Genomic DNA, 19,185 nt, shown 5'->3' with positions numbered 1-19,185 from the left:
CAAACATCTGTGTTTCGTTATCACTACTTATCTGATGTGTGACAGCTTGAGAATGAATGAAAAGAAAACTGTTAGTTCTTCTTGCAGCAGTGTGAACAAATGATGTGCAACTGAATCAGGAGTCTGGAGACATTTGAACTTATATATGCTTCTGAGGCCTGTGCTTGAAAATCTCATGTTTCACAGTCAATGCAGATATATTAATTTTTTTTCGGCATCTCATCAGAATGTGGGATGAGTGTGAAGACTGACTCACTCAGTTTATATTACCCATTTTCACTTATTGTCCTGCAAGTATAGGATTCTCTGCTTTTATAAGCATTTAATTCTTTATCATTTACGACTGCAGCTGTCTGGGCCCCCACAGCACTTCAAGTGTTAAAGGCTTCTGATAACCGAAGCCACAAAACAAAGTGAACATTATCAACAGGATTTGTAATTTTTTTTTATTTTTTTAATTGTCCTACAACCAATGTGCATGTATACAGGTCCACTGCTGTGTACTCATTGATGCATAGACAACAGAACTGATGCAACAATTAAAAAATACAAACATTCCCCACAAAATGGAATGATTTTAAAGCCGTTACACATTTCTTTACTACCTCAATGTGAGAAGCATCTGATTTGAGTCGCTGCATGAAGCACTTTTCACCTACACACACCTGCACTGAAATCTCTGACAGGTTAAATCAATTGCCAGCTTTTTTCTGTTTGACACAGTGAAACCCAACATGCTGCCATTTAACTTGGAAACAGTGTTGCAATTAAGACTTTTGTTAAATTCACAAAGACTATTCCAAACCTCATTGTGTGTCTGGATGTTCTCTCTGTCTTTTCCGTTGTGAACACGATGTCTCAGAAACTAATAGAGGTATTTTCTTTAAACGTTCACTTGGACTGAAGAATGAATGGATTTGATTTTGGCCAAAACTCAAAGTCATGTCACATAATAGTTTTTTGGCCATAATCAGAATTCACAGGCTAATTATGACTAAAAACACCTAAACCCTTTGTGTTCCATTCTTTCAAAGTGTGTCTTGGTTGTCCATCCATCTGCATGTCCATTGGTCCATCTCATTCTTCTGAATGCGATCACTCAGCAACGCTTTTATTACATCAGGCACAAATGTCCATTCGAGCTGGAGGATTAATGGATTAGATCCTGGTGGTCAAAGGCCAGAGGTTGAGGTCACTGTGACCCCAGGAAACACGCTTTTGGTCATGACTCATGAATTCATACGATACTTGTTCTAACATCTCAACTTAATACCTTTCATAAAATTTCTTTCAAGTCTTAATTACATATATTAGTCTGTACAAACAGGCAAACTGAAAGTGAAGCGTACACTTTCTGAAGAGTAGAACCACAAGGCGGTGATTCTAGTTCCATGTATTATTTCAGAAGGACTACAGGCTCCATGCAGAACTTAACCTCAGGCTTAATCCTGAACCTATCGATGTGGCGGGTCAGGGTGCGGTGCAGTCACAGAGAAAACAATATGGAGAAAGGGGTTGTTTCAAGGTGGGTTTATTGATTACTCTCAGAACCGTGTCTTTGTTTGCTCCTCCCCTTTTTAAAGAAAAAAAAGAAAATAAAACATAATTTCTGATATTTTCAACATCGTATTTCTGGATCAATGGTCCATTTCTGATCCGTTAAACACACCAACACTGAGTCATACAGAAAACAGCTGATGTGTTGTTCTGTCGAGCTGAAACTGTAATACATGTTGCATTCTGCCAACATCACATCACTTATTATACAAGTTGTATATGATAGTGTCCAGGACTATTGCAGTTTAGGTTAAAACAAATTACCAGTGGAAGTATACAGTAGGTAGTGTTACAGTCAAATGCAACATGAAAACAGGTTTATGATATGAATTCCCTGGGTGGTGGAAACACTATAAGACTACAGTGAATATTTATCAATTATCTTGTGTATTTTCAGGCCAAACAATATTTGGTTTTGACAGGATGCTCAGGAAGCACTTTTTTATCCTGGGTCTATGAAAAAAAAACAACTGGCTTGTTTACTCTTGATTCGTCTCCGTCATGTATATTGGCTGGAAGTGATTTTGTTTTTAGGAGTAAATGAGGAGCTCAGTTTTCCCACTCAAACCACAGTGGCATACAGAGGGGAAGTGAATGTTGGACTGACTCCTATGTGGATGTGGTGGATGAACATGTGGTGTCTTCATCAAAGTAGAAAAGCCAACACAAACGACAAAGGGAAACACTCCATTGTCCAACAGTGTCTGAGAGCCCATCTCAAGAGACAGGATTTAAGAAAAGAGGCTTCCACACATTTAAGTGGTCAGCTTTACAGAAAGGTTAGGTAGAACAGTCAGTTTGTGTTGGTACAATCAAGTACAACAACATCAATGAACATGGTGCGACTGTTAAAGTGTTATTCCAATTTATAGAACTCGCGAGGACAAGTTGTGTAAACCAATCCCTTTCAAACATCTGGAGGGTTTTAGTCTCACAGAGGTCATAGATGAGCGTGAAGAGGAATCTCAGAAACTAAGGACTGCCGCTTTTCTTCAAAGTTTAGCAAAAGAAAACTTCATTAATTGTGGATGGGACAGACTGTGAAAACAGAGAGTCCATCTGAAGTGGAACACAGCGTCCATCAGTGATGATAATGAATCTGCTGAGATGCTGCCAGACGTTACAAACACTTTAAAGCTCCAGCTCATAGAGAGCAGTGCAGCAGAAGCAGTTTGCCACCTGATATGATTCAGTGTTTAATTAGGTTCCACCGATAAAATGAAAACATAAAATAAGTTTAAGAAACTAAAATGTCACGTTCTTTACTGGTGCTAAATAACCTAAAGAAAATAAATGAGGCACAAATTTACAGTTTTTGCTGAAGCCTTAACGGACCAGAATGCAATGTGGTCACAACCCAGAGATGTCAGAGATGACACAGATCAGTGACATGTGTGAGGTAAGAATCCCTCCTGTAACACAGTCACAGAGTTGTGTTTTGTTCCTCAGCTGCGGCGCAGGTCAGTCACCGAGTCGGACACCTCTGTGTTGACCTGGGCCGCGATGCTGGCAGGTGTTACATCCAGGTGGATGTCGTACTGCTGGTCCACACCCAGGTAGCTGTCACTCATCAGGTACAGCGTGTAGATGCACCTGAAACCACACAGGTCAACAGTTAGAGCGTATACATGGATACAAAGGCCTGAAAGCAAATGTTGTTGGACAAAGATTCATTTCACTGGAGGCCTTACATTACAAAACCATTTTTTTTCACATTCATCCTTCGTACACTAAGGTAGAAGCTAATGCTCACTCTGTGCTGTTCAATTAGTGTCACAGGATCAAAGTCAATGGCACCAAATGTGAATTAATCCTCCACTGAAAATAGTCCCCACTAAATGCAGTTCCCTCCTGTTTGACGGACATTTGGTTAAAATATTCTCCAGCTGTTTTATGAGATGCTTTAATAAATAACACTGAGTACTATTGAGCTGTTTTATGAAAGGACTCAGCCTTGCCATAAACAGGCCTCAGTGTTTAGAAAGTATAAAGAGACAGATGAACACATTGTTGGGTTTTATCTTTAAAGTGGGACTTCCCACAGCTCAGTTCATTTTATGAGGCGGGGAATTCAAAGCAGTAAAACAATCTTTTCAAATTCTGGAGAAATGATTGATGGTGCAAATGATTTATGATGTAATTCAGAGTCATTGCTTTTCAATAAGAATTAATCAAGCAGACATTCTCTTCTGCCAAACATCTCTCAGAAGTCCATGATATTTCATGAATTGAACGACTAGTAGAGACCATGTCACAACATGCAGCTTTGTCAGAAACTGTTGAACAATTGTGTTGGACTATAAACCTGTGACAACTGTGAACTGCGACTAATCCAAAGTGTCTGGGAGACGAACGATGCAGTTCAAATAGTTTGACCTGCAACTGGTCTGGAGACTAAAGGTGCACCGTGGACTGGTGCACTCCCTCTGAATGATTGTATCTGGAGAGTGTGGAGAATGCTTGTGTTTGTGTGTGGTTCGAATCTCCTGTTTGTTCAGCTTCTTACTTCCCAGTCTTCTCCGGTGTGTAGAAGGCCAGCGACACGGACATGCGGTTGCGCACGTATCCAACCCGTTTGACCGCCAGCAGCTCTTTGCGATCCACCTCCCCCAATATCAGGAACCAGCCTTCATCCTTCGCCTTGGGAAACCTGGGAGCCTGGGCCTTACTGTCCTGCTTCCTCTGAAAACAACAAAACACACACACACACACGCACACACTTTACAGTCTGACGGTGCTAAAGAGGCTTAAACATCTACTATGTCTGGTTCATTTGATAATGAGACCTCAGCTGAGGTGGCTCCTTGTGATTTAATCATGAACCAGGTCTGATATATAGAATCTTGATGGGGAAACTTAACAGACACTGTGGAATGTGATGTTAAGCCCAACAACATCATGCAGCTGATATAGAAATCAGATTTATTATGAAAAGTAAGTTTGTTGTCTAATGTGAAGCATAATTGTATAACAGGCCCAAACCCACAGATACTTACAGAGCATTTTTTTTCCAATTAAATGTCCATTAAATCTATAACTGCACTGACCAAATCAAAACACAAATTCCTGAATCGTTCTTTCTTCTTCTTGCGAGAGCATTGATTTAAAAAACTGTTACCAAGAGGAACTTGGTAAAAGTCATAAACCACTTTGACTGTATTTCTTATATTCGAAAAAAGGCTGTGCACCAAACTGCAGCCACGTTTACATTTGCAGGGGTCGTTCAGGATACTTTCACAAACCAGCCCCCCCAACGTTATGGAAGCACAACACTAAATCACTGCAGTGATAAGTAGCCACAACATCTGAAGATCAGTATATCTTTCTGAGACAGAGCTGCATCTGTGGCCAACATGCAAAGCAACCTGGACAAAGAAAACCAAGTTAAAAGGGATCAAAAGATAATCTGCAGCTTTATCAGGAAAGGAGCCGTTCTATTTTAATTATTTAAATAATTACTTAAATGTTTGTCTTTGTTTCCTGAGGTCTTTGGAAATCAAATGGTCAGCAACACAAGTTTACGTATCAACGGCTGTTCTCCAAAGACACTTTGAAATCTGATTTGAGAAGCCAGAGCTTCCAGCCTGAGATGCATTTGTAGAAATCAGATTGGAAATGTAATTTGGATCCTTTTGCCGTACAGACTTTCTAAAATCAATCGTATAATCTGCATAGGCTAAAATAAAATAGATTTGGGCTGACAGCCTGAACATGGCCAAAGTTCACCAACTGAAGATTTTTACTTTGCCGCTGTGAGCAAATCAACTGATCACACCGATTCCATATATGAATTAAAACTAATATTCATAATATTTACTCTTTTAGCTCTGTTTTGTTCTCCACCAATTCACGAAAATAACATCTGGCTGCCCATCCGCTAAGCCTCGGCTGTGTTCACCTGCTAGTTGCTTACTGTGTGTTCCACAGACAGAGCACAGTGGGTTGTCACTGAAAGTTGCTTCATCACTACCAGTCACCACATTCACATACTGGTGTCACACATGTCACCTGATCTATTTTTAATATACATATGGAATATTGCACCTTTACGTTAGATATGCAGATACATTATATTTGAATAAATACAGATTTCTATCATGTAAACAGAGCTAAAACTGGTACATTGCAGTCTCTGGGTGGAAGGTGAGGAGACACACTGACCCTCTGCTGGCCCAGGTTGATGCGTCTCAGTGACACGTGCAGGACGTACTCCTGGTCAGCATGGACACGCAGCCAGCGGCTCTCGTCTCTCAGGTTGGCTCCAGCTGCAGGTAGACGGATCTCCGTTTGCTCCTGCTTCTCCTCCCACCAGCCCTTCACACTCATGTCAACCTCCAGCACTGGGAGATGACTCAGGAAGGACCAAGCCTGACAAGGGAGGAAGAAGACGGTGATGAGGAGGAAGCCTTCATATCGATTTTGGCAGATTTGTCAATAGAGCGAAGAGCTAAGCATTATACTTTTTAATGAAAAGAAAGATGTCTGAATCTTAAATTTTGTAGCACTTGATTGGAGCTGATGGACAGTTTATTAAGATGAAGTCATTGAGTGTTAAACATACTGATATAGAAAATAGACTGGGGCTTGGGTCCAGGTTTGATCACAGTTTCTATGAACCTGTCGTCTAGTATGAGACTGTGACGTATCAGGTTTATGAGTATTACAGCTTTATGTTCTTTTTTCCAATGAGCAATTAGTACTGGTCCATTTCATGTTCACACTGCATCATTACAAATAAACTAGGAAGTGGAAGCACAAAGTTGTATTCATGGCTGATATATAACTTACTTATTGGACAATATACTCACAACTTTAAGAATACATAACAAAGTGGATATGGGTCAAAAAATTCTGTTGGCTGGTAGAATTTTGGAACTCAAGTGCAATAGTGCATAATTCAGGTTGTGAATTTCCAACCAACTGTAGAAATGAGATGTGCATGATTCTTCAAATCAGAGAAGTGATACTCAGGAAAGTCAACGCAAGTTTTAAGAGGGAGTTGGTGTTTGATGGACCGATCCATGTGGCAGAGGAAGTCCACTGTTTGATAAAACCTTAATTCATTCTAACAGACACTTCTCTGGTCTTAGGAGCCTCTTAAGTGTTTTTAATGGAGAATTTAAGAAACAGTTGGTTCAACCCAAAAGCTCCAGCACAAAGAGGAGATAAAACATACAAAGATAAGGCTCAAAGAGAGTAACGGGAGTAGAAGAGGGTGTGTGTGCGTCTACGTGCGTGCTTGTGTGTGTGTGTGTGTGTATGTGTGTGCGTGCGGCAGTGCACTGAAGGCTGGGAAGAGAAAAATCTCTTCGCTTCACCCAGCAAAAGCTATTTATATGAGGATTACTCTCCCTGAGCAAATCAGACAGGAACACTGCTGCACATCTAATTATTTAATTAGAGAGGCTGCCACACTGCGGGGGGTTGGGGGCAGTGGTGGAGTAAAGGTGGGGAAGGGGGAAGGCGGGGACACTGATTGGGTGAGGCCACAGGGTCTGCCGATGTGCCCGGACACTCTCATTACTGCTGCAATTAGCACTTAAATTGGAGCTGTAAACCCCATCAATGGAGCTGTAATTGGGGATCCTGGAGGTACCTGCGACCACACTGGGAAGACTGCTCATGGCACATCAATGATAATGGTGTGTGTGTATGTGTGTGTGTGTGTGAGAAATTGTGTATGATCTGCATTAACTAGATGTGGGAATAGGTCCATTCTCAAGATAAATTTTGTAAAATGTGCAATATTCGAGTGAATGCATCTCACTTCCCTGCTCTAAACATCAACTCCGTTTGCAAACACCAAATGTATTTCTGTTTTTAATCTCAAGACAATACAATGCACTTTCTGTGCCAAGTCTGTCAGAGATTAAGAGTCATCTTAAAACCTTTCCTTCTGATAGAGCTCATAGTTAGAGCTGGTTCAAGTCTGCCTTGGACCAGTTGGGCTAATATAGGTCAAGATTGTGAGGGGGCAAATTACATCTTCTCTTTCCTCCTCTTCCTCTTCATCATAATAATGTCTCATCATTCCTGTTTCCTTCATCTCTGTCAAACTGTTTGTTTTATTTAAATACTTTAAACATTGATACACCTCTCCATTCATAAAGTTGTAAATATTTTAATTGTCTTAACATGCTCTGCTATACGCAGCATCTATTACACCTCTGTCTATCCTGGGAGACTCAGGAAAGGGACTCTCTCTGAGGTTTCTAAGTTTTTTCTTTCTTGTATTTTTAAAAACTTTCAAGGTTGATTTATTTTGTGATGTCATGCACTTTTAGGGATTTTAAGGACCTGGTGGTGGTTGTCGCACATTAATATAACCCTTGTACCACTGACATATGAATTCTAAGTGACCAGATCTCAAAGTGTCTTGAGTGTGTTCAGACCTGTACCAAGAGCTTAACACGCAAATGTTAATGTGAGGTATGAATAGGGCCGAAAGGACATTGCAGATTTTGATTGACAGTCATATTGGCAATGTGCTCTTGGGGCGGTCATATTTGTAACCTTACCTGGGCAATCTGACTTGAATTGAACTCTTGTCCGACAATAGAGGCGAAAATACTTTCATTTCCATTGCAGGCGGCAATCAGCTCAGGAAGTCCTTCAATTGGTCCATTGTAGCCTCCTCTGTCCCTCCTCTCCTTCCTGTTTGCCCACTTCCTATAAAGTGATTGGGAGGAGACAGAAGGGAGAAACTCTTGGTCATAAGGCAGCATCAAAACAAATCCTGTCCCAAACTTCCTGATATCTGTCAGCACCAGACCGGCAGCCTCTTCCATTCTCATCCCTCTCTCATCCACACCATTTCTGTTGGGTTGGCACAACCTTATGTGCCGGCCTCGAAATGCATGTGGTGTGTGCATGGACAAACTACTCTAATCTGCTTTGAATGTTCCCGTTTGTGCGAGGGCATTTGCTCCTGTGTAAGAGTAACTGATGCTGTTTGCAGAGGTCTACACCTGAGGATGTGCATAGTAAGTCATTGTTAATCAGCTACTAATGGTGCATATAAAACTGATTCCTATATTCTGATTCCTATTACAGCAGCATAAAAGCTATGAAAGCTTTAACATCCAGAGTTCTTAAGAGACTGTTCAGATATCAATGAAACATGATGAGATGTAATGTTCACTGATAAAAAGTCCATCTAAAACATCAACATGGCAGATCAGCCATCTATTCGCGCTAGCTACAAATGACTGTATGGACATTATAGCTGTGCACCTGTAGTGGACGGATGCGTACCTGAACATATAGAGGTGTTGTTGTTCCACATGTGGCAGTGTCACTAATGAGGAGTCGTGCAGCCAGCGTCCCTGAATTATCATCTGTACCAGGTTGCAAATACCGATGGCTGCAACAAGCCAGCCTTCATTTGCAGCCACATCCAGCATTGCCTGTGGAGAAGAATCACAAAAGAAGTGTCAAATTAAATCGCGATTGATTTTAGAGTTCTAACTCAAATTTGTTTTGCTTTTAAACTACAATGGCAACTTTGTAAACCCATATATTTTCTTATTTCAGTTGTAGACTAAATTGTAGATAGATACAGTTTCCATTTTTGCACATCTACCCTCAATAATCCAAACTCTGTTATTCACAAAATACAGTGGTCGTTTTTGAGACTTCATTTTCCTTTAAATAACATTTGGACAATTACAACCAGGCTGCCATTTTCCTTTTGGTAGAAATGGCTTCCATCTTGCCACTTCACCATAAAATCATTGAAGAAGGTTCTTCGGTTCTTAGGATCTTATACTTGTGTGAGTCTTTCCCTCCAATCAATGGTAATTGCCAAAAGTAATATGTATGGGACTTCAATCAAATCCTAGACACAAAACCACATTTTTCTTTCGTCCTAGACAAACCCACATTTTTTCTTCATCCAACAGAGGACAACAATTGAAGGAATTTTGAGGTATGGATTAAAAAGGTGCTCAAAACAAACAACAGCACTTACAATTGTGAAATTTTGCATGAAAATCAATACATTTTGAAGGAATGACACAAAATACTTCTGTGAAAGAAAAGGTGTATCATCCAAACACAATGAAGCTATCACAGCTTACTGATGGCATAGCAGTGGTTGATCTAATAACCCTGCTGGAGAATAAAATGCTCCAAACACAGGAATCATTTTCAGACATAAGACAAGAGCTGAAGGTCTGCATGTATCTCTGGTCTGGTTTGAGACATTTACTGGCTTGCTAACCAATGTTTAACAATCCAGCCAGCTCGGAGAGCTGTTGCCCCATCTATTAGAAAAATATCTTTATTCAATTTCTAAACAGTTTCAATGTGACATGTCTTATCAATATAGCATTTTCTTGAAACTCGGCTCATCACGTTGTTCTACGAATCCATGTGAAAGAGGTGAGAACAGGCAGATTGTTTACTGATAGATATGTCAGTTAAAACGTTGTCCATGGACAACAACAGTCATGGGTTGTGTTCACTTTATGTACCGTGTAAGTACCAATAAAAGAATATGTTCATTCAAAAAAAACAACCATAAAGTAACTGAGGACCAGAACCCTTTCAGTAAATGGTAGCAGGAGGACACCAGAGAGGTAACCACATCCATGAGCCATACAATATCACTGCCAGATACACAGCATGGAAAATCACAAGCACATGTACACATATACACACACGCACACAAACAGCCATCCTGAGCTGTGGACAATGGTTTACAGACGCCCAGACATGGTCCTAACTTCAAACAGTACATACAAGAAACGAAATAAACCCCATCTAACACATCACACTGTCGATGCTAAAGAATCTGATGGAAAATGTTTCATCGATGAGGTCATGGGGTTGTTGTCAGAGTTCCTCACTCTATGATAATGATAATTTCTGTTTTCTCAAAACCTTGCCTCCTGCCACTTTCCATATGAACACGACTAGAGCCATTGTGGCTGCCAGACAAGGAGAAACCTGGAGGTTACATTTAACCTCTGAGCACCGTGTTATTTATAGGATGGACCGGTAAGTTCAACTACAAATCACCTACTAATGTTGAACATTCCCCCCGTTTACTCTCAGCTTCCTCCACAGCAGCACAGCCTCCGAAGATCTGCTTTCTCTTCATGTGCAGCACATCCTTCAAATCTTTAATATTTATTCCTCATGTTGCCATCATTTAACTACTTAGCTACTAGGTAGCGTGCACGCTTCTGAAATCACCTCACTGGGAGGCGTAATGAACTAAATCACACATCTGTGTGAACAATGGCTTTCAGTGCAGGCCCCATCAGGTTAGACTGTTACGATAGAATGAATGCTTTTATCAGCACCTGGGAAGAATTGAACTGACTTAGTGAAACCTTTATGTCCATATTCAGATCTGTTACAAGTTATATTATCATGAAAAATCATCTCTACCATGAGTAAGAATTGAGTCTAATATAATAGTGTAATCAAAACAATTTCACACTGAAACAACAAATATATTCTTAGCTTGCTAGACTCTAGTTTCTAGTTCACCAGATCACACCTGGCATTAACATGTGTCTTTAGTGAACACCTGTCATTGGATCTCACTTCTCTGCTCAATATGCAAATACACAAGTACATCATTTCTCTCCACAAAGAACATGGTGTGAGTTAATTAATGCTTGAAGCTGTGTTGAAGTAAAATAGTGTTGATATTGCACTAATTCAATGTATGTAAAAGTCTGATTGTTTACAACACATTCATTATGAATTGTAGCGAGTCAGAGAACATAAGCTGCAATTTCTACTTCATATATGGTGCAGAACACATTAACACATTTCATACTGATAATAGATGAATCCCTGCACCTCTGACCTCTGAATTTGGTCTGAGTGTTCAGATCGCACGTGTCCTCAATGCATCTTGGGTGTGTTCACACCTGTAGGTAGCTGTCTAAGGATTGATGTTGATACCGGGTCCAAACATGGTCTAAAAGTCTCAGGCCAACTGCCTGCATATCTTTTACAGCGAATTAACACATGCAGCCAACCTGTTTATTCAATTTTCCTGTGCATTGAGTCCTGGCAGTGTTTACACAGCAGATCCACTATCTGTCATGGTGCTGGAGAAATGCACATGGCACATGGAGAGAATGTGCTATACTTAGCCAATGTCACTTGCAGCACATCTAGTACCAAAAACATTTTAAAGTCCAATGCTTTTCTATAAATGTTCCAAAAGTGTGACTCACTATCGCTTGTTTTGTTAAAGTGATGGCTCAAAGAGGAATTAATCAGCTGTCAATCACATTAGTAATGTATGGCTGCTGTGTATCCGGTGCACTGTGAACCCTACCTGACAGACTCGGATGGCGTTGTCCAGCACCGTCTTGGTGTCGGTGTTGTAGTCGCTGCATGGTAGCTGGGCGTGGCTGAAGTGGGCCTGCAGCAGCAGGTGGGTCTTGGTGTGGGCGCTGTCGAAGGAGTGGGGGTTGACCTGCAGTGGGAGCTGCTGCGCCAACTGGCTGTTCAGCTGGTCCTCGTTGTGTCTGACGGGCAACTCGGCGTACTCCTCCGCTTCCTGAGAGACAGAGATCAAAAGTGAAACTACAGAACGCTACGGTCAGACCTTTTAAATCTGAGCGTCTCTATCAGCTGCAATAGCCTCTCCACTCTTTACTTTCAGCTTTCCCTTCCACACAAAGACTGTGTGGCATCTTTTCACCAGATCTAATGACCTGCTGGTAAAAATCTACAGAGAGTTGCGATGAGATTTTGATTTCTTCAAATGATATTAAGAACATTTCTGAATATGCAAGGACACATTGAAGACATGCAGCGGGTCATTAGGTAGGTAAACTGATGCTGATGGTCCATCAGTCTCCTCTTTGTGCTGCCGCTGTGCGTTCAGCCTGGTTGGTTATTGTTATACAGAGTGATGCACGGACACGCGTGGCTCCGCTCCTCTTGTTCACTCCAGTTCAACTTTGGCTAATGTACTCCCATCAACAGGCTGTGCTGGAGGCATTTGTCACAGCCTTCCCCTGCCCTGGATTGTTAAGACTCCATCCATCACTGACCAAAGCCAGCAATTCAAAAGCCTGGACCAGAAAACAGGACCTGAGCAGGGTGGGGGCTGGGCTGAGAGACAGGAATAGGAATCATCTCTGAATGATTTATCTTGCAGTGCTGTTGCATATGGATGTGCTGGAGAAAGACTATATATCTTTACGTAGACGCAATTCCAACAATTCCACACGGCCTCACACCCTCCGACTGCAACATTTACTAAGACAGAGAGGGGAGGAAGTGCTTGGAGAGCCTGGAGCCGTGAGGCAGAGAGGAATCAGAGAGAGTGGAGCTACGCAAACACAAATAAAAGGGAGGTACACACAGCTGAGACCTGCTGTGTGGGTCAGGTCCACAGTACAAGTGCTACAATAACACATTTACAAGTTTTATAAAACTACACATTTGTGCTGGGGGTTATCACTTGTCAGCAAAACTTGGGTCGAACATCTTTTTTGAAAAGCAACAGCCCTACCGCAGTTTGTCAGAAATTTCAAAGAGTGGTTGAGTGGTAATCCTCTTCACGTTTTAGTTTCAACGTTATCAGTTAATCGATAAAACCATTCATCAATTAAACATGCAAAACAATTCGTTTTCCCAAGTTTGTGGTTTTGCTGCATTTTTCTATGTTTAATTGTAGATTAATTAGCATCATATCTTAGACTGTTTGCCAAAAAAAACTAAAACATTGGAACTGGTGATCAATGTGTAGCCAATACAAAGTACAGTTTTAGATATTTCAGGATTTATTTTCATGTCTTATCATGACGGGCTTGAACTGGGGCCGTTATGATTACATGGTCTTACAACCCCTGGACCAGGATGCCCCATCTCACAATTATCTGACATTGCAAAGATTAGACTAAATTTAAATAGATTAAGTCTTAATTCAAAGAGCTTGAATTTAAAACTATGTTTCAAGAGTTGGAAATATTGGTAATATTTAAGGTTTAGGTACTTGTTTGGTAAGTTAGAATATATGAAAATATTTATAGGGTACTTTATCGATTACAGCTTGGATCTTAATTTTCCCACATTGTAACCTGGTGTAGTTCCAATCAGAAATCAGCCACTTTCAAGAGTTTAGAAGGACAAAAGGTCAGAAGATCAGCCTAGCTGTAAACAAGTCAACAGTTTATCTAGATTATTTTTAGCACTTAATTTGCAGGTAAAGCAGAAAGTGAGCAAGGCCCATAATCTCTGGAATGAAACCTCATTGCAAGGGAAAGTAAATCTGCTTCCAGCCTCCAGATCGCAGCGAACATCTATGATCATTTTCCTCTACCTATTAGGTCAGATGTTGTATTGTCCCTGATATCTGGAAAAACACAGTAAATCAGAGGCAGGGTCATGGGGGGGGGGCAACAAACTCATACGCCAGAGCCAGAAATACATAGACAGAGAAATGGCCACACAAATGATAATAAGCTTTTATCAAGACTCCAGATTTCTGTAGGCCGACAGCAAGAAAGATCAACTCTGATGTTGTCTTGTCAAATTAACATATTTCTTTGATTGACGTGACAAACATTATATTAAATTAAATGGCAATTCAGTGTGATTATCATGCTTCAAGTAAACAGTGCGTGTGCACAACCACGGAGAGTAAGGGGGGGGGGGGTCAAAGTTGAAGCAAGAAGGAAGGTAGTAATATTTACCATTTGTCTCCTCTAAATAGGTTTGGCTAAATTGTGGGTTCATTTCCAACATGACTGATCATGTCATGTTTCTTGATTCATTGATGCTCATTGATGTTGCTGCTTCACAGATCTCTGTAATAGACTTGGTGAGTTAATTTATTACAGTGCCCCTAATCTTTACTAGTGTCATCCTTTCGGTCTGGGTTCTTTCATTCATCTGGTATGTATACAGTATCTCTATAGTGGTTTCAGCATCAGAAGTCCTCTGCACAAATGGAAGAACCTGGCAAAGGGGATGACCATCACAGCCGCTCTTCATCAATCAGACCATTATGGTAGACTGGCTCAAAGCAACTTTGATTTTAATGGTATATGAAGGCATACTATGCTAAATAACATTTAAAAGAACTCATCACTATGGAAGCATGGTGTAAGCAGCATCATGCTATGTTTTATTTTTATCAGAGGCTGAGACAATGAGACTGGTGAGAATTAAAGGAGGAATATATGCCGACAGATACACAGAGGTCCTTGAAGAAAACCTGATCCTGAATGCATAAGACCGGAGACCAGCGATGCTTAACACCTCAACAGGAATGTGGTGGAGCAAACAGCCTTGAGAATACAGTAACTGCTGTCAGTTACAACTACAATGAGAAAAAATTAGGCTTTGATGCTTAATACATTTGAAACAATGTCAAAAAATGTCTCTACTTTTCCATCATGGATTATTAAGTAGATTGTGCAAACCTCTTCATACATTCTAAGGGCCCTGTAAAGGGTTCGACTTCCTTCAATGAAAAAACTGCATTTGATGCAGTTTCATTTGACTGTTTGAAAACTGCCAACTTAGGAAGCAGGAACGAACAGAGAGACAAAGAGAGGCTGAGTGGTAGCAGAGTAATCAGAAAGAGAAACTTGTGTGAGGAGGGGGTGGGAGGTGGTGATGTAGTGAGGCGTGGGTGTTGCTCATTAGTGGCCACGCTGCAACAATTAGGGGGAACTGGAGGAGCATGCCAATGCTTTGGAGCTAATAGAGGGGGAGTGGACAGGGCGGCGGGGTGACTGGCCTATTGTAACGCAGCTTGTTGGGGAGGGAGGCGGATGAGCATGGCAGGCCTTGGTCTGCTTCCAACTACATGTGTGCAAAGGAGAGTGATGTTAACTGTCTGAGAGCAGCCTCCCCTCCATATGTTAGCATCATTACTGAAGTCAGGCTGAGCACAACAAATGGATGTATGGCAAGAATACAATCTAAACACACACACAACTTATGTGTCCTGTTAATCTACCATTTAACAAAATTATGTAGTTTTGTTAACAATTTAATGCACAATAAAAAAATTTACATTTTTCGCCAGTTAGTAAATTATTCTCCCAATAGGGTGAGATGAGGCCCGCTGCAAACTGATAATTGCCACTACATGATAGCACCTTGCGCACAAGCACACCGGACGCACGCACACACACACACCAGCATTATTATAATCTGAGACTATGTGAACAAAATGTGCACCATCCCTCATATGATGACAGATGATCAAGGAAAACATGTGGCATTCATTTTATATTTTGGCAAAATAAAAGTAAATTTTCGACTAAAAAGTAGATTTCTCCCACTGCAGCAACAATCATTACAGATATAGAAGCCCATTAGAGGCAATGGTGAAAAGGAGGATTTCATCATCCTCCCCCTCAGTGAATGTGTGAAATTACAATGTCCTGTGTTGACCCAGCCAATCAGAAGCCAGCGTGTGAATGACCTCGCAGCTGGGATGCACGGGGTCAATAGGTGAAAGGAAGATGGTGCCCGATCACACTCAAGCTCCAGGATGAGCGGAGTTAATGAAGATCAGACAAAGGTGCTAGTTCGCTGGCAGGGAGTAAAGCATGTGTGTATACGAGAGCTGTGTTTCTGCATTAACATTCACTGTATCCTGTATTTTCAAATATCTAAACGAGATTGGAAAGGCATGTTTTCTGTCACTGATCATAGATCCTCAGAGCATTTTTATAGATGCTAATGTGCTGCTGTTACAGCATCTTTCGAGCCTTTTATACAAAGATCTCCAGCTGCTGAAGGCTGAAGAGATGCAATAAGCCACAGATGAGTTTTGGCCACAGAAAAAAAAAAAAAGTAAACTTTGCACAAGTGACTACGGGTTCAAAATAATTAACAATTATTTATGGTTTGTATTTAACAAACTCAATATTTAGAATATTGCACTAAAAATAAATAAGTGCAGTCTTATTTTTTCAGTTGCATTTGCAGCTAATGTTTTTTTTCCAGATATTAAATTGGAAAATTGTTGTGAGAAACAGATTCATCTAATTGCTTGACCTCCACTTAGAAAACATGAACTTCTGTGGCAAAAGTTTAATGAATTCTGATATTATGAGCAAAAGTGGAGACACATCCTAACTGGCGTTAAAAAAAATATTATTAAAATTATAATGGAGAGTTTACCCTTAAAGATTTAATGTATTTAGTCACTTAGATATAGTCATTATAGATAAAGGTGGAATGAGGTCTTCCATCTGATTTTTATCACTGAGCTGACATGAGAGGTTTGATTGCAGGCCACACGGTCTGAATGTAGATTTTTGCCTTGCATACATCAGTAGCTTTAAACAAATCTGCACATTAAAAATATTTTTCAAAGTAGCTTGTGTATTCACAAGTGGATTAAAAACCTAAATCCCCAACAGCATCAATACGGTTTGACGTATTTGACTTATTTGGCATCAATACACTTAATAAAGCTATTTTAATATTCTTCTCAGACCAGCAGATACAATCAAATATGGTAAGAGTTCATTGGTTCATTAAAATGAAAGGGTAATCAGAAAGAGAAAATCATAGTTATCTAAATTTACGGCATCACAAATTGAGACATACTGTTCCCTCTCAATGCACAGTCCTGCATTTAAACAAGTGTCTCTTACCTTAACTACAGACCACATGTTATAAATGCACACAACTCTTTTCTGGCAATCTGCATTAATCACATAGGTTTCAGTGGAAAAGGACAGCTAAATAAAAAAGGTGTAGTTGATAAGACGAATGTGGTACGCAGTAACAGTAGCTGTGTATTGAACCTCACCGTCAGAACGGAGAGCAGCTCGTGGATGGGCATCTCAGCCTTCAGCCGTTCTTTAAACGTGCGGATGGTCTGATGCCTCAGGTAGTAATAGGAGGCAATGCGACCATACGTCAGTGGCTCAATGGTCCGATCGTCCTGAGGCATAAACAGACACAAAGGTTAGACAAACAAAAACTTGGTAAACTTGTTCACCTCCAAACTTTATTAAAAATGACTTCACACCTCTTTTATCTCCATGCAGTAAGAGCACTCCAGGTCCCGCAGGCTCTTCTCCACCAGGCTGGACAGGAATTTGTTAACGGACTCGTGGTCTATGTCTTCAAGGTTGTAGTAACTAAAACAAAACAAGACATCGGGTGATTACAAAAAAGTCACTGTATGTGAAAAAACAGGAGAAATCCAGTGTATTTGATCCCTTAAAGTGAGTAACCTTTAGACTGGGGTTCTCAAGAGAGAAACATACCCTGCTAACCACGCTATAATGTTTTGGTTGATCAGTGTATGTGCTGTAGGTTGAATTTGACCTTAAATCACTACTCCTACGACTGTGTTTATTTAATACAGTAACCGGGTTAAGTGTTAAGAATGGGAACATCATGAACTCTTAAAGACCAGATAGAGTCCTTAATGCATGATCACAATGCTATCTGAAACAAAATATGTTGTTTTTACAAAATGAACACATTTCTGTTTTACCAAATATGTATAAATTCTTCTGTTGGAGCAGAACATGATGGTGTGGCAAAGAACCATTTTACATCAACTGAACCGTCCATAAATCGGCTCAGTAGAGGTTTGTAGACATATGACACAACGGAACAAATATATCTCCAGAGTAATCTCACAGTCTGGCTAGCAACCAATGGGGCTGTATTCCGGACTGAGCCATTAACCTGGTATATCAGATCACTAACTAACCCTTTCACTACGCTTCTATTGCCACTTTTGATAGGATAACAAATAGAAGACAGAAAACAGGATACATGTATGTGTGTACTTGTAAAAACAGAAAATATGACAATGGACAATGTTACTACCCCCACTCAGGAGGTTATATTTTCATTTGATTGTCTGCTAGTTAGCAGAATTACACAAAAACTACTGAAGTGATTATTATGACTTATACAATGAGATGAATGTGAAAGTCTAAGTTGCTCGTACTCAAAAGGATAAACCACGATGGGTTTGTCCTCAACTTCTGAGGGAACTCAGAAATGGCAGAATTACTTATATAAGATATGTACAGCCTGCCGCAGACAATCCCCAGACTAAATATTGTCAGTGGCACTGCTGTACATGTACGTACACATGCGTTAGAAACCTGTACACACTGTTGTGCTTCAGAAGGAAAACTCCCGCTAAAAGAAAAATGGCCAGCCCCTGCGAGCAAATGACTCCCAGGTTAGACTGTTATAACCTGAAATAAGACAACCAGTGGCCAAAATGGGTTCCATGCTCAGCTCTGCTAAATAAGAGTTACCATATGAGGCTCAGCAGACACGTAATCAAAGACAATATTTGTGCATGATGTGTGCAAGTCAAATACAAGAGCGACATAAACCAGACACAGATTCATTAGAGCTGGAGGAAACAGATGCTTGAAATCCTTAAGTTTTTTTTGCAAAGGTTAAATGAAATGTGTAGCATTTTTATGTTAGTAATGTAAAATATGCCTTTCCAAATTTGGAGAAGTGTTCATCACTGGTGGTGCAGCTTGAGTGCCAAGTGGTTGTTCTCTCATGTCAGTTTATGTCCTTTTTTGATGATTTCATTTGAATTATATTCCTCATGGGCTACCCAACAGAAATTGGCCACAGATTGTCTGAAGTAGACATTTTGAACAGCTTAAACATAAACTGCATTGATGT

The 19,185-nt window shown here is 40.4% G+C and overlaps 1 protein-coding gene across 1 annotated transcript in view; it reads right to left on the bottom strand.

Moving 5' to 3' along the window:
* Window positions 1-1,515: 1,515 nt before the first annotated feature.
* The window catches only part of ascc3 (activating signal cointegrator 1 complex subunit 3), a 143,973-nt gene continuing 126,303 nt past the window's right edge, over window positions 1,516-19,185 (bottom strand). Inside the window, exons 35-42 of the mRNA XM_061080652.1 lie at window positions 17,540-17,651; window positions 17,318-17,452; window positions 11,861-12,085; window positions 8,812-8,963; window positions 8,076-8,226; window positions 5,719-5,925; window positions 4,064-4,239; window positions 1,516-3,150 (exon numbers count right to left, since the gene is read on the bottom strand). Coding sequence (XP_060936635.1) covers window positions 3,003-3,150; window positions 4,064-4,239; window positions 5,719-5,925; window positions 8,076-8,226; window positions 8,812-8,963; window positions 11,861-12,085; window positions 17,318-17,452; window positions 17,540-17,651 — 1,306 coding nt within the window. The 3' untranslated portion in view covers window positions 1,516-3,002. The remainder of the gene's footprint in view (window positions 3,151-4,063; window positions 4,240-5,718; window positions 5,926-8,075; window positions 8,227-8,811; window positions 8,964-11,860; window positions 12,086-17,317; window positions 17,453-17,539; window positions 17,652-19,185) is intronic.

The sequence above is a fragment of the Limanda limanda genome, chromosome 11 (genome assembly GCF_963576545.1).
Source record: "Limanda limanda chromosome 11, fLimLim1.1, whole genome shotgun sequence".
Taxonomy (NCBI): domain Eukaryota; kingdom Metazoa; phylum Chordata; class Actinopteri; order Pleuronectiformes; family Pleuronectidae; genus Limanda; species Limanda limanda.
This window is presented reverse-complemented; position numbering and strand designations above follow the sequence as displayed.